A 15,092-nucleotide genomic window follows, 5' to 3' on the forward strand; every position below is an offset into this window, starting at 1 on the left:
GGCCACATGAAGTTTGGAGGTCTGTAGTGATGGACTCTGCAGAAAGTCGGTGACCTCTGTGCACTATGCCCCTCAGCATCCGCTGACCGCTCTGTCATTTTACGTGGCCGACCACTTCGTGGCTGAGTTGCTGTCGTTCCCAATCTCTTCCACTTTGTTATAATCCCACTGACAGTGGACTGTGGAATATTTAGTAGTGAGGAAATTTCCCGACTGGACTTGCTGCACAGGTGGCGTCCGATCACGGCACCACGCTGGAATTCACTGAGCTCCTGAGAGCGACCCATTCTTTCACTAATGTCTGTAGAAGCAGTCTGCAGGCCTAGGGGCTCGGCTTTATACACCTGTGGCCATGGAAGTGACTGGAACACCTGAATTCAATTATTTGGATGGGGGAGTGAAAACCTTTGGAAATATAGTGTAGATACAGTCGTCCTGCTTTACTTGTTGTGTATATGTAAAAGAGAGAAGAAGCTGTATGTGCTTATAATTTGCTCTGGAAGAAAATGTTTCTCGTTCATTTCTCCAAACTATACAGACGTCTGGAGGGCCCATGTGCTGTAGCTATAATGTTCTGGATTGTCATCTTGAGATTGATTGTGTTTTGATCTCAAAATAATGTTTGTTATCTCAAGATCACAAGGTAACAAAGTCGTGATCTCAGGATAACAATCCAGAAAATGATTACTACGACTATTACTGCTACTACAAGTATTCCCATTTCCCTTCACAAGCCTCAAAACATGATGGACAGTTGTTTAAAGGCCACAGAAGTAAAACTTCATTACTCTGACAAAGAAATGATTTACTAATTTTATGTAGGTTTCGTTCAAACTTCTCAAAAAAAATGTTCTGCATTGACAGAGTTTGCATGGCTAGCTGATTGGCGCACTGAAGCCGACCTAGCCGTGTCCCGAAAACGGGAATAATCCAGACCCCGACACCACTGAACGGGTTTGACTCCTTCAGAAAATCATCAACCAGCTTCTAAGACTGAAAGTGAGTCGCCTGAAAAGAACGGAAGCCGGAACGAAGCTGGAGAGCGGCGTCTGATGTGAGATGTAGCGGGTGAGGTTTCTGTTATTCTCTGCAAAACGTGTTTTCCGTCTCTTCCTGACACCAAGCAACGGATACGGACGTGCGCTCAATAAACCAGACGGCGACTCTGTACTGAAAGTGGCAGCAAAGAAAATAAATTTATTGTAAATTTTTATTATGAATTTACAGTCAGACACTGGTTTCAATGCAACACAGTGCAATATACATCTTTAAAGTGAGTTTAAAAAATAAAAAGAGGACAAAATTACCCTGGAATGGACAAACACTTGCAGACAGACAGGAAAGAAGCAGGACTCGTTCGCCGCTCCGCACTTCCCACATCCCAACACGACGCAGGCTCTGCGTTACATGTGAAACAACACGCTCTTATAAAGTGGCAGCCTACTGGTCAGTACTGATGTCCATCACCTGATGGAAAGTGCTTGGGGGTTGAGGGGGGCGATTCCACAAACCAGTAAATTCATGTGTGTTAATTTTACAAGTGAACCGGACTGACAGAGTGGCAACGAATGTGCAGTGTTGCTTACAGTACAGTTCCAACGATCCCTTGGTCTGGTCAGTAAACACCAAACAGGCTGGACACGAAGAATACAGTGAGAATACAAACAGAACGCCGTGTCTCCCCCCGGTCTTCCCGTCCGACGCCCTTCGCCTTGTCCGAACACGCTGGGAGTTAGAGGAAGAACGACCGATACCCATTTTAATTCTGATTGTGCGATCCATATTTGGCCCTTCGTCAAAGCAAGCAGAGACTAGCTTTCCGATATAAGACTTCGGGGGTGAGGGTAAAAGAAACGATTGTACATGCACGCGTAAAATGTTCATAAATCAAAGCTCTCGGCGACGCGTTTACTGTTAAACGTCTGTTAATTAACAGAGAATATGCTGGAATGCTCGTCTAAATGTGTCGACTAACGTAAAATACATCCGTCTGGTTTAATCTGTACAAACAAACCCTGCTAATCTGGACAAATCGGGGAATCCCGGCCAACGAGCATCTTGCTTCAATACCATACGTCGCTAAAAGAGGCCTTCCAGAAGAAGAATCCGCCGCTGAGACGGGCTAACGAGGACTTTTATTGTTTAAAAATATATTTATATATATCTTGCTCTTGTGTTTTGATTGACAGAAACTCCTTCAAACCATCAAAAATACAACATTTCTTGATTACATTTAGCATTATTTACTAAATACACTGTCTATACTGTCTGCCATGATTTACGGACTATTATAAACGAGGAATTAGACCGTGTCTGTAGTCCTACACCCAACAAACACGGAGAATAAAACAAAAACCAAACGGAGAAACGCACTACAGTCAACATAAAAATGCAAAAATAAACAAATGGGCGTGAACGGTGGAGTAAACGGGCAGTCCTCCGGTCATGCCAAGCCGCGTGGTCCCGTGAGCTCGGATATTCCTGAATATTTCAAAGAAGCCCCGCCCATTTCTGTAGCTCACTAAATAAAGTGGCTCTACGTTTAAAAAAAAAAAAAAAGACAGACATCGAGGAACAGAGGAGACACCGCTAACACAGACAGACGGACAGCCACACGACAGACACTGTACATCTTCGTCGGTCACAGATCTCCTCGGAAGGCACCATGCACGTGTAACACCTCGGATGGGGGGATGAGGGGGGGCAGAGCACAGAGAGAGCGGACCACCAGTCAAACACAAGCAGAACGATGATGTAATCAGCAGCAGTGGGTTTCCTGTCGACTCCAGGTCAAAGGTTAAGGCTTCTGTCATCGAGTTTCAGCTACAGATACTCCAGTTTTAAGGCATTCCTGGGAAAGAAAAACAGCAAGTCAGACTGACGGAGAGGAAAAAGCTTGAGGAAGATTGAGGAACGGTTTGTAAGAGTTTGGGAGCCCCTGGCAAAAAAAAAAAAAGCAAGGAAAAAATACAACCATGAGTTCTGCCACATTTTGCTCCCCCCGTATGTTGAATTCAGTAAATGAAGGTTTTTAACTCCTCGAGACCACCGGTGGGTCCAAACCGCTCTCGGTCGTGTTCTCCATGATGTTCATACTCCATAAGCTCCATTCAGAAGCTGGGCGTCGTGTGAGGCTGTAGCTCTTCTCTCCAGTCTAATAGACGGTGACGTCATTTTAAACCCTTATAATAAAAGAAGCTGAACTCAGTTTGTTTTTCTACTGAAAGTCGAGCCGTTTTTCCCCAAATCTGGGCTCTAAACTATAAACAGACGGCGTCTCTTCAGTGATCTGCTCTGGAAACATCACTTTTAGAGAACAACACAAAGAGCGGCGGAGATTTTTGGCTTTCAGCAGTGAATTGTGAGCATGTAGTGTCACTGTTCCACTGTTTGGTCAGACACAAAGCTAATTATAAGATAACTAGTTGGTTAATTATAAGTACAACATGAATATGATAAGCACGTTTCTATTATTGTGGCCACAAGACTCATTAGCTTGGTGGTCTGACTGGCCACTGCAGATCTTTATATCTGTCCACTCCTGCCCTAAACAGCAAGAATACAAAATATTACAAAATAAAACCAGCAGTAAAAAAATCTCAACACGAAACCACACGAATAAAAACTAAATGGATTTTCAGAGAAAAAAGTTTCGCTGTTTTGATGCACGAATGACGCTTATATAAACATATTAAAATATCAGGCATGTTTATTCATGTTTGTCCAACCTGCTGTCACAGCTTTCAGTATGTACTCAAACTATTGACGCCCCTTTTAAACTGAACCGAAATCTTAAATGTAAACTACATTTATCTGTCTGTCTGTCTACTTATCTGTCTGTCTGTCTGTCTGTCTACTTATCTGTCTGTCTGTCTCTATCTATCTATGTCTGTCTGTCTGTCTGTCTGTCTGTCTCTTTCTATCTGCTTATCTGTCTGTCTGTCTATCTGTCTGTCTCTTTCTACCTGCTTATCTGTCTGTCTGTCTGTGTGTCTCTTTCTATCTATCTGTCTGTCTGTGTGTCTCTTTCTATCTATCTATCTGTCTGTGTGTCTCTTTCTATCTATCTATCTGTCTGTCTGTGTGTCTCTTTCTATCTATCTATCTGTCTGTCTGTGTGTCTCTTTCTATCTATCTATCTGTCTGTCTGTGTGTCTCTTTCTATCTATCTGTCTGTCTGTCTGTGTGTCTCTTTCTATCTATCTATCTGTCTGTCTGTGTGTCTCTTTCTATCTATCTGTCTGTCTGTCTGTGTGTCTCTTTCTATCTGTCTGTCTGTCTGTGTGTGTGTCTCTTTCTATCTATCTGTCTGTCGGTGTCTCTCTTTCTATCTGTCTGTCTGTCTGTGTCTCTCTATCTATCTGTCTGTCTGTGTGTTTCTCTCTATCTATCTGTCTGTCTGTGTGTCTCTTTCTATCTAGCTGTCTGTCTGTGTGTCCTTCTGTCTGTCTGTCTCTTTCTGTCTGTCGGTCTGTGTGTGTGTGTCTGTCTGTCTGTCATTAACTCTGACCACAAAGGCAGCTCTATTCAGGCTGTACTCACTCAAAAGCACCTCTTCTGTTCAGCAGGCCTGTTTTTGATGTAACGGGGGAAATAGGAAGTGGCCAGATTCCTCATAAACCAGCTCTGGTGTGGGGCTGTGGGGATGTGGGGATGTGGGGGGAGCTAAACTGTGAAAACGAGATTTTTCACCACACTAATCCTCTAGAGAGATGCAGATGGTCACCTACTTGTTTGTGGAGGCCTAGCTGTCGTTCTCATACTGACTCAACCGCTTCTTGGTTTTGAGCTCCTTCAGCCACTGTGGTGAAGACGCCTCCCTGCAGGAGAACAGACAGTTTACATTACAGCATCAGCGTGGACACGAACGTACACACAGACAGCCGCGATCACACACGTCGGCCCATAAAGTGATTATGCAGTTAAGAAATTAAAATTAAAATAATGCATTTAAGCTCATTAACGTCATTTTATTTAATACAACTTATGCATTGTTGACTTTTTTATACATTTTTGAGCTTCAATTGCTTTTCTTTACGATTTATTTGTATTGTGACCATTTGGTTTATATCATTTTATGTTCCCTTTGTTATTCAGTCCTTTTACCTTCTCAGTTTTCTGTTATGCTTTGTTTTCATGTGTAAAGCACTTTGAGTTGCATTTTAAATTAATCAGGCATGCTATAAAGAAATGGAAAGTTTATCACTAATTCCACAATAGCCAGATCCTCTTGTATACTACAAAAGCTTAAGGCTTAGATTTACTGTTTATACTTATTATAAGAAGGAAAAGCAGGTAATAATTACTGATAACTAAAGATGTAGAAAACGGTCTTGTGATCATATGTTTGGCCATATTGTCCAGCATTGATTATGAGCAGGTGTTTATTACAGCCAGCCCTGAATCCTGTAGCTGGTTTGGGCCGTCAGAGACAGTAAGGACACCCTGTCCTGCACAGACTGATGGTTTTTGTGTTCCGACACATTCAGTTCAGCTCATGGCGGCCTTGTTAATGGTCAGATTAGCTGGTGTGTTAGAAGGAATGCTTCACAAGGGGGGCAGTCGTGGGCTGGAGGTCAGGGATCTGGCCCTGTGACCGGAAGGTCGCCGGTTCGATCCCCAGGGCCGACAGTCCATGACTGAAGTGCCCTTGAGCAAGACACCTAACCCCCAACTGCTCCCCGGGCGCTGTGGATAGGGCTGCCCACCGCTCCGGGCAAGTGTGCTCACTGCCCCCTAGTGTGTGTGTTCACTAGTGTGTATGTGGTGGTTCACTTCACGGATGGCTTAAATGCGGAGGTGGAATTTCCTCGTTTGTGGGATCAAAAAAGTATCACTTATCACAACACACAGCGCAGGGACTGAGAAACAGAGTCAATCTCACTCACCCGTTTTCTTTGCCACCAGCGGGGGGCAGCACGCGCGCGGCTCGTGGGAGGAAGGGAGACTTGGGCGAGCGAGAGAGCTGAGAGGACAAGGGGGCGGGGCCGTCCGGCTGAGTCTCTCCATCACCTCGCTTCTTCAGCTGGGCCTTAACACGAACACAGTCAGCTTTAAAATCCACACTTTCATGGTTTACACATTAATCCTGCGACGTCTTTATAAACACCGTCATAACAAAACCTCAAATCTCTAAACTATAGGAGGAGAAAAAGCTCCACTTTAATGTAAGAAAATGTTTTGGGTCATTCACCGTGAAAAGTCCACACAGCTACTGTTTTCAAAGGACACACAAAAACACAAACAAACACACAAAATAATCAATATGAAGCATTTTAAATGTATTAAAGGTGCGACGTGGAAAAGTTTATTACTATTGCTATATTTAACTTCCACTACAGACACATATTCCTGAAAACTACAAGAGCCCCAGCCATAAATATACTAATTTATACTTATTAGGAGAAGGAAAAGCAGGTTGAAGATGCAAGGAGTAGAGGTCGTGGAGGTGGATGACTTCAAATATCTTGGGTCAACCATCCAGAGCAATGGACAGTGTAGAAAAGAGGTGAGGAAGAGGGTGCAGGCAGGATGGGGTGGGTGGAGACGGGTGTCAGGGCTGATGTGTGACAGAAGGATAGCAGCAAGAGTGAAAGGGAAGGTCTACAAGACAGTAGTGCGTCCTGCTATGATGTCTGGTTTGGAGACTGTGGCTCTGTCTAAAAGACAGGAAGCTGAGCTGGAGGTGGCGGAGATGAAGATGCTGAGATTTTCGTTGGGAGTGACCAGGATGGACAAGATTAGAAATGAGCAGATCAGAGGGACGGTGAAGGTGGAGCAGTTTGGAGATAAAGCCAGAGAGGCCAGGTTGAGATGGTTTGGACATGTGTTGAGGAGGAATAGTGGATATATTGGGCAAAGAATGTTGGAGATGGAGCTGCCGGGTAGAAGGAGAAGAGGTAGACCTCAGAGAAGGTTTATGGATGTAGTGAAGGTGGACATGGAGATGGTTGGTGTGAAAGTAGAGGAGGCAGTGGATAGGGCAAGATGGAGGCAGATGATCCGCTGTGGTGACCCCTAAAGGGAGGAGCTGAAAGAAGAAGAAGAAGAAGAAGAAGAGGAGAAGGAAAAGCAGTAAAAAGTGCTGATATTTAATGATGTTATTGTGATCATATGTTTGGCCATATTGTCCAGCACTGATTATGAGCAGGTGTTTATTACAGCCAGCCCTGAATCCTGTAGCTGGTTTGGGCCGTCGCAGACAGTAAGGACACCCTGTCATTCAGTTCAGCTCGTGACGGCCTTGTTAATGGTCAGATTAGCTGGATCATTCATTTTGGTTCAGTCACCATGAAAAGTCCACACAATGTATAAAATAACGAGTTTTCACAGGACAAAAAAAAAAAGATGCAATTATGAGGATTTGATATTGATATTACACCAACGATACACTCGCATGCAAAAGTTTGGGTGCCTCTGGCCAAATTCCATGTTCTGCTGATGTTCAGGGAGCACACCTCTGCACACGCTAATACCCCATCACTGTGGAGTTACTGAATTTACCATATTTGGGGAAAATATGGCCTGTATTTTATGCTGTATTATTTTTGAGGATGAAATAAAAATAGAAACCGTGCTCGAAAATTTGCTGAAAAAAAATGGCTCATTTTCTCTGTAGAGGGCGCGTTGACTTATTTTCATTTAGAAAATCAAGAGAATGTCATTTGACCAGGGTTTTCACACTGTGCACATCGTCGCTGTTCAAAGGAAAAAACGTACCTCCAAAATGGTCTCTTTACAGGGGAGAGCAAGCATACGCTTTCACTGTAAGTTAATGCAAAGCGATTTTATTTAAAGGAACTTCACAGAACTTCTATCAGTCCAATCGTAATGAAATGTCCACACAGCGTGAAGGACGGTGTGTAAGTGTGTAATGTCTCCTACTATGAACCGTCACGCCTACTTAGATCACAAGGTGCTGGATTACTCTGTTACTTTCTGGTTTCTCCCTTTTAGTTAGGCTGTAATATCTAGACCTGCCGGAGTCTCTGCTGCCCTGTTAACCCTGTAATCTGTGATCAGTCACTCTTTACAGAACTGACTCTCTGTCTGTTTCTTTTTCTCTAAAACACAAAGAAGAACCCAAATATAAACAGGATCCAGAAACGCTGCCACCTTCTCTGGGCCTGAGCTCATTTAAAATGGACTGAGGGGAAGTGGAAAAGTGTCCTGTGGGCCAACAAATCAAACTTCTGGAAATCATGGACACTGTTGTCCTCTGGGCTAAAGGCCACTCAGCTTGTTCATTGTTTGTTCTACAGTGCTTGGACACAGTACTGTGATCACTGCTCCTCTGGAACAATTTTTTAAAGGATGGTACTTTCGACCTTGTATCTCTCCTGTAACTCACCATGAGTGCGGAAGGGTCCATGCCAGGGAAGAGAGAGACTCTCTGGGGTTGGGAAGAGGCGGAGGAGGAAGAGGACATTCGGGGCTCCCGGACCTGCTCCTCAGAGTCAGACTCCTCATCCTCCTGAGGCTTAGAGTCTGTTTTATCTTCTGCAGAGAGAAGTGTGAGAGAAGGCGTAGGGGGCGATACGGCTTCTACTGTTTCATTTAAAAAGCTCTATAATGTTCATATGATCCACACAGTCGCTCTGACAGACTGTAATACACTACAGGAAGCGTAGGGGGCGATACGGCTTCTACTGTTTCATTTAAAAAGCTCTATAATGTTCATATGATCCACACAGTCGCTCTGACAGACTGTAATACACTACAGGAAGCGTAGGGGGCGATACGGCTTCTACTGTTTCATTTAAAAAGCTCTATAATGTTCATATGATCCACACAGTCGCTCTGACAGACTGTAATACACTACAGGAAGCGTAGGGGGCGATACGGCTTCTACTGTTTCATTTAAAAAGCTCTATAATGTTCATATGATCCACACAGTCGCTCTGACAGACTGTAATACACTACAGGAAGCGTAGGGGGCGATACGGCTTCTACTGTTTCATTTAAAAAGCTCTATAATGTTCATATGATCCACACAGTCGCTCTGACAGACTGTAATACACTACAGGAAGCGTAGGGGGCGATACGGCTTCTACTGTTTCATTTAAAAAGCTCTATAACGTTCATATGATCCACACAGTCGCTCTGACAGACTGTAATACACTACAGGAAGCGTAGGGGGCGATACGGCTTCTACTGTTTCATTTAAAAAGCTCTATAATGTTCATATGATCCACACAGTCGCTCTGACAGACTGTAATACACTACAGGAAGCGTAGGGGGCGATACGGCTTCTACTGTTTCATTTAAAAAGCTCTATAATGTTCATATGATCCACACAGTCGCTCTGACAGACTGTAATACACTACAGGAAGCGTAGGGGGCGATACGGCTTCTACTGTTTCATTTAAAAAGCTCTATAATGTTCATATGATCCACACAGTCGCTCTGACAGACTGTAATACACTACAGGAAGCGTAGGGGGCGATACGGCTTCTACTGTTTCATTTAAAAAGCTCTATAATGTTCATATGATCCACACAGTCGCTCTGACAGACTGTAATACACTACAGGAAGCGTAGGGGGCGATACGGCTTCTACTGTTTCATTTAAAAAGCTCTATAATGTTCATATGATCCACACAGTCGCTCTGACAGACTGTAATACACTACAGGAAGCGTAGGGGGCGATACGGCTTCTACTGTTTCATTTAAAAAGCTCTATAATGTTCATATGATCCACACAGTCGCTCTGACAGACTGTAATACACTACAGGAAGCGTAGGGGGCGATACGGCTTCTACTGTTTCATTTAAAAAGCTCTATAATGTTCATATGATCCACACAGTCGCTCTGACAGACTGTAATACACTACAGGAAGCGTAGGGGGCGATACGGCTTCTACTGTTTCATTTAAAAAGCTCTATAATGTTCATATGATCCACACAGTCGCTCTGACAGACTGTAATACACTACAGGAAGCGTAGGGGGCGATACGGCTTCTACTGTTTCATTTAAAAAGCTCTATAATGTTCATATGATCCACACAGTCGCTCTGACAGACTGTAATACACTACAGGAAGCGTAGGGGGCGATACGGCTTCTACTGTTTCATTTAAAAAGCTCTATAATGTTCATATGATCCACACAGTCGCTCTGACAGACTGTAATACACTACAGGAAGCGTAGGGGGCGATACGGCTTCTACTGTTTCATTTAAAAAGCTCTATAATGTTCATATGATCCACACAGTCGCTCTGACAGACTGTAATACACTACAGGAAGCGTAGGGGGCGATACGGCTTCTACTGTTTCATTTAAAAAGCTCTATAATGTTCATATGATCCACACAGTCGCTCTGACAGACTGTAATACACTACAGGAAGCGTAGGGGGCGATACGGCCTCTACTGTTTCATTTAAAAAGCTCTATAATGTTCATATGATCCACACAGTCGCTCTGACAGACTGTAATACACTACAGGAAGCGTAGGGGGCGATACGGCCTCTACTGTTTCATTTAAAAAGCTCTATAATGTTCATATGATCCACACAGTCGCTCTGACAGACTGTAATACACTACAGGAAGCGTAGGGGGCGATACGGCTTCTACTGTTTCATTTAAAAAGCTCTATAATGTTCATATGATCCACACAGTCGCTCTGACAGACTGTAATACACTACAGGAAGCGTAGGGGGCGATACGGCTTCTACTGTTTCATTTAAAAAGCTCTATAATGTTCATATGATCCACACAGTCGCTCTGACAGACTGTAATACACTACAGGAAGCGTAGGGGGCGATACGGCTTCTACTGTTTCATTTAAAAAGCTCTATAATGTTCATATGATCCACACAGTCGCTCTGACAGACTGTAATACACTACAGGAAGCGTAGGGGGCGATACGGCTTCTACTGTTTCATTTAAAAAGCTCTATAATGTTCATATGATCCACACAGTCGCTCTGACAGACTGTAATACACTACAGGAAGCGTAGGGGGCGATACGGCTTCTACTGTTTCATTTAAAAAGCTCTATAATGTTCATATGATCCACACAGTCGCTCTGACAGACTGTAATACACTACAGGAAGCGTAGGGGGCGATACGGCTTCTACTGTTTCATTTAAAAAGCTCTATAATGTTCATATGATCCACACAGTCGCTCTGACAGACTGTAATACACTACAGGAAGCGTAGGGGGCGATACGGCTTCTACTGTTTCATTTAAAAAGCTCTATAATGTTCATATGATCCACACAGTCGCTCTGACAGACTGTAATACACTACAGGAAGCGTAGGGGGCGATACGGCTTCTACTGTTTCATTTAAAAAGCTCTATAATGTTCATATGATCCACACAGTCGATCTGACAGACTGTAATACACTACAGGAAGCGTAGGGGGCGATACGGCTTCTACTGTTTCATTTAAAAAGCTCTATAATGTTCATATGATCCACACAGTCGCTCTGACAGACTGTAATACACTACATGACTGTCAATCGCGGTTTACCTGTTGAGTCTCTGTAGCGCCATTCTTCACCTCCCGCCGCCGACCCCTCGGTTAGCTGTGCTAGCGCTGCGCTGTGGCGGGCGTTTCTGGAGGGCGGGGCTCTGCGGCTCAGTCTCTTACTGAGCTGTGCTCTGGATCGTAGAGCGCTGGAGTCTAACAGAGCGGTGGGGGTCTAACACAGGGAGGGGAAAAAAACAGTAAGTCAATGCTACAAACTATATATGAATGATTTCTCACTCGTAGGCCATGAACACAAGCAGCAGTAGGGGGGAAAGTGTTCCAAACTTCCTTCAAACAGGAAAAGTCGATACAGAATGCAAATCAAATGCAAATGTAATTTATTACATAACTATGCAACTACTTGTGTACAGCAAACTGTACTGTAACTAGCATATTAGAGTTAAATTGTGGAAAGATTTTAAAATACTGGACTTTTATTATGTTGAATACTGTAATAAACATTCAAAAAGTCAGTGCCACTAGAATCTCACAGCTAAAACGTTGATTCAATCAGATGTAATAACTGTGAGCCTCCATCTTCAGCTTGTTCTGACTGTAGCCGAAAAATCAGCTGGACAGTAGGTGGTCAATAACTAGACACATTTACTCAAGAACATGTAATTAAGTAACACTGATGGATTTGTACTTAATACTTGAGTACCTCCAAATACTAATACTAATACTTTTACTTCCACTCGAGCATGTTAGTAAGTACAGGAATTGCTTTTTACTCCGTTACATTTTAGTTACTCAAATTTATTTCCTAATTCCTGTATATGCTTTGTTGGTAATGACATCGCTGCTGCTTTCTGATTGGCCAGATCTATGGCTTTTGTTTTTTCTTCCAATTTTGGACCAAAATAATCTCATAAAGTGACTAATAAAGTCACAAGGTCTTTAGGTCCTAAGCGAATAGGTGTCAGATTGACTAAGATGCTCCACAGCAGTTATAAGTTACTCAATACTGAAGGCCTCACCTGCATGAGCTGACCCTCCTGATGACGTTGCTGCTGGACAGACTCAGATGATTTAATCAGAGCCATTGTTTTTCCCGCTTTTCCCCTTTTCTGCATTAATTATACTAACGCTAAAACCTTGTTCCCTGTTCACTTTGCTCTTGTATTATTGTTTGCTATGCGGCGTCGACCAGAGGAGAATGGGCTCCCCTTTAGACTCTTGGTTCCTCTCGAGGTTTCTTCTTGCCACTGGTGATGTTTATGGGAACTCGGGCCTGGATTTTTCTGTTAAGCTGCTTTGTGCTATGTCAACACATTTTGACTTAAGTAGCTTTTAACCTAATAATTTAGCACTTCCACTCACTTTTACTTTTGTCATAATTTGACCTAAATATCAATACATTTACCTGACTGGGGGGGGTTTAAGCTACTCTACCCCCCTCCATGTACCTGAGAAATGAGAACATTGTGACTCGAGATTTAAAAATGTTTTAACTTCTCAAAGAAAAGAGCTGCTTTAAAATATTTCACATTGAAATTACTGTAATGCAATAAAAACAAACACCATATTTCCACAGTAAAGCAGTCGGGAAAGACCATGAGAAGTAAAACAAACTTCTTTTGGTAGAACATCCTGCAGTGCTGCGTGACTCTAAACAAGACCTGAACCTATTAGATCTGAAAACATGATAAGCACCATGTTGCCTTGTTAAGAAGTCAGGATTCTTGATTATATACATATATATATATATATATATATATATATATATATCTCCCAGGATTACACACGGCTTTCTGACTTGCAATAATAAACAATGTGCACTTTAAACGCAGCGACTGAACTAAACATCAAGCCGTCACATGCTGGTCAAATTCTGGTGAATTCCGTGATCTCAAATTCCTGCAGGGACTAAAGATTTACACATTTTAATGCCCAAATTTGCTCCGAGGGGTCATTTTTTACTCTGTGCTGCCACATAACGCACCTCTGGAAAAGAGAAGGGCTCTGGCGGTTCCTCGGCTGAAGGGGCGGGGCTGGTGGGAGTGTCCGCAGGTGTGGCTTCCTCAGGTGTGTGGGTAGGAGCGGGCTTCCGTGGAGACGGTGTGAGGTTGCCGTCAGACGAAGGGGTAGCTGGTGTCAGACTAGAGGGCGAGAGGAGAGCGTTAGGAACAAAAAGGAATGTCCACAATAATGGAAACACCACATGAAACACTGAAACTCACTGGTCACTTCATCAGAAACGCCTACCATACAAGTGAACTATGCAGACGTTCAGTTACAGACTGAACCACTGAGCCAAAGGGAGACGGTTTGGGTTTATAAATGAAACCCATGGAGTAAGTGAAGATCTTGATTTTAGCCCTCTTCCATAGACATATGATGACTGGCGCCCCCTAGGGTCCCCCTAGAGCGGTGGGCAGCCCTATCCGCAGCCCAAGGACACCTCAGTCATGACCACAGAGCTGCTCCTGGCTGAATATTTCTAGGTTGAATGTTAATGCATTGAAACTAATGTACCATTAATGACATACGTCTAACAGTAGTCACTGGTTTTTATAGCCCTCTTACTCTGATAGGCCTCTAGTGGTCATTCATCATCACTGCTTGATCTAATACTTGATAACAGGCTCAGTTATTTTCTTTATTCCATATCTGCACATTCCCTGCCAATTCCTTATTCTTTATTCACATTACTCTTGCTGTGGTAGTGTTCCGATATCTGGTTTTGACCCAAGGAGGATCAGTTCCCTTCCCAGTCTTTATAGCACTATATAAATAAATATGAACTTATTTGAACTGAATACTACTTGAATCATGCGACATAACACTGACATAAGCATGCCATAAAAATGTCATAACAGATTTTGGTTAGTAATATAATAGTGTCATGTTACCATTACCATAACCGCCATACCAAACCGACACTCGCTTTGGTCACACGCTAATGTTTGCTGCGGACTCTATTCTAGCCGTCACAAGGTCAAATACATTGCATGTGTCATGATATTTAACAGGAATGGTAAAATAACAATATAATAACAAAAAATAAATAAATATCTGTCATAACAGCAAATAACACGAAACTTATGTAAATGTTATATAGTGGGCTTCAAATAAAGTGCGAACATGAACAAAAGGATGCATTGCAAAAATGTAGTAACCACCTGGAAGACTGAACAGATAACAGTGAGTCATACAGACTCAGAATCAAGTCTATTAGAAATACTGACCACGTCCATGTGCTTTGATTATGCAGGCGTCCAGAACTGTACAGTGCTCCAGTTACAACATTAAAGAAGCACCAAACATGTCTTGGCTGACCGACTATATTTAGCTTAAGGGAGAAAATCAAGGTGCATTTGATTTTTGGCCAAACGATCGCCTTAAGAAAAGAAGGTGTGTGTAACTCCGATGCTGCAATACTTAACTGAGGACACAAGGTGGCAGCAAACGACCAAATCCGATTCAGGCGTACGGCTCTGTTTACACCTCCAACTCCACCCAAACGGTCCAAAGGTCACTGCCGAGTGTACATCAGCTAAAATATAACTACATATCGCTCACAAATAAAGAAAGAAATAAAGCTCTCCGCCGCTGGTTCAGCCCCAACCCAATCTAATCTGCCTTATTCGCTCTCGGCCCTCATACGTTACATTAGATTATTC

General features: G+C 43.1%; 1 protein-coding gene across 3 annotated transcripts in view; it reads right to left on the minus strand.

Annotated features, from left to right (window-relative positions):
• Window positions 1-1,171: 1,171 nt before the first annotated feature.
• Window positions 1,172-15,092, minus strand: part of si:ch73-138n13.1 (mediator of RNA polymerase II transcription subunit 12) — a 107,006-nt gene continuing 93,085 nt past the window's right edge. For all 3 annotated transcript variants that reach the window (XM_017682176.2, XM_017682175.2, XM_017682173.2), the window contains 6 exons: window positions 13,412-13,568; window positions 11,470-11,641; window positions 8,351-8,499; window positions 5,889-6,031; window positions 4,731-4,820; window positions 1,172-2,851 (listed from right to left, as the gene is read on the minus strand). In XM_017682176.2, the coding sequence (XP_017537665.1) occupies window positions 4,745-4,820; window positions 5,889-6,031; window positions 8,351-8,499; window positions 11,470-11,641; window positions 13,412-13,568 (697 nt within the window). In that variant the 3' untranslated portion in view covers window positions 1,172-2,851; window positions 4,731-4,744. The remainder of the gene's footprint in view (window positions 2,852-4,730; window positions 4,821-5,888; window positions 6,032-8,350; window positions 8,500-11,469; window positions 11,642-13,411; window positions 13,569-15,092) is intronic.

Source organism: Pygocentrus nattereri, chromosome 29 (assembly GCF_015220715.1).
Source record: "Pygocentrus nattereri isolate fPygNat1 chromosome 29, fPygNat1.pri, whole genome shotgun sequence".
NCBI lineage: Eukaryota > Metazoa > Chordata > Actinopteri > Characiformes > Serrasalmidae > Pygocentrus > Pygocentrus nattereri.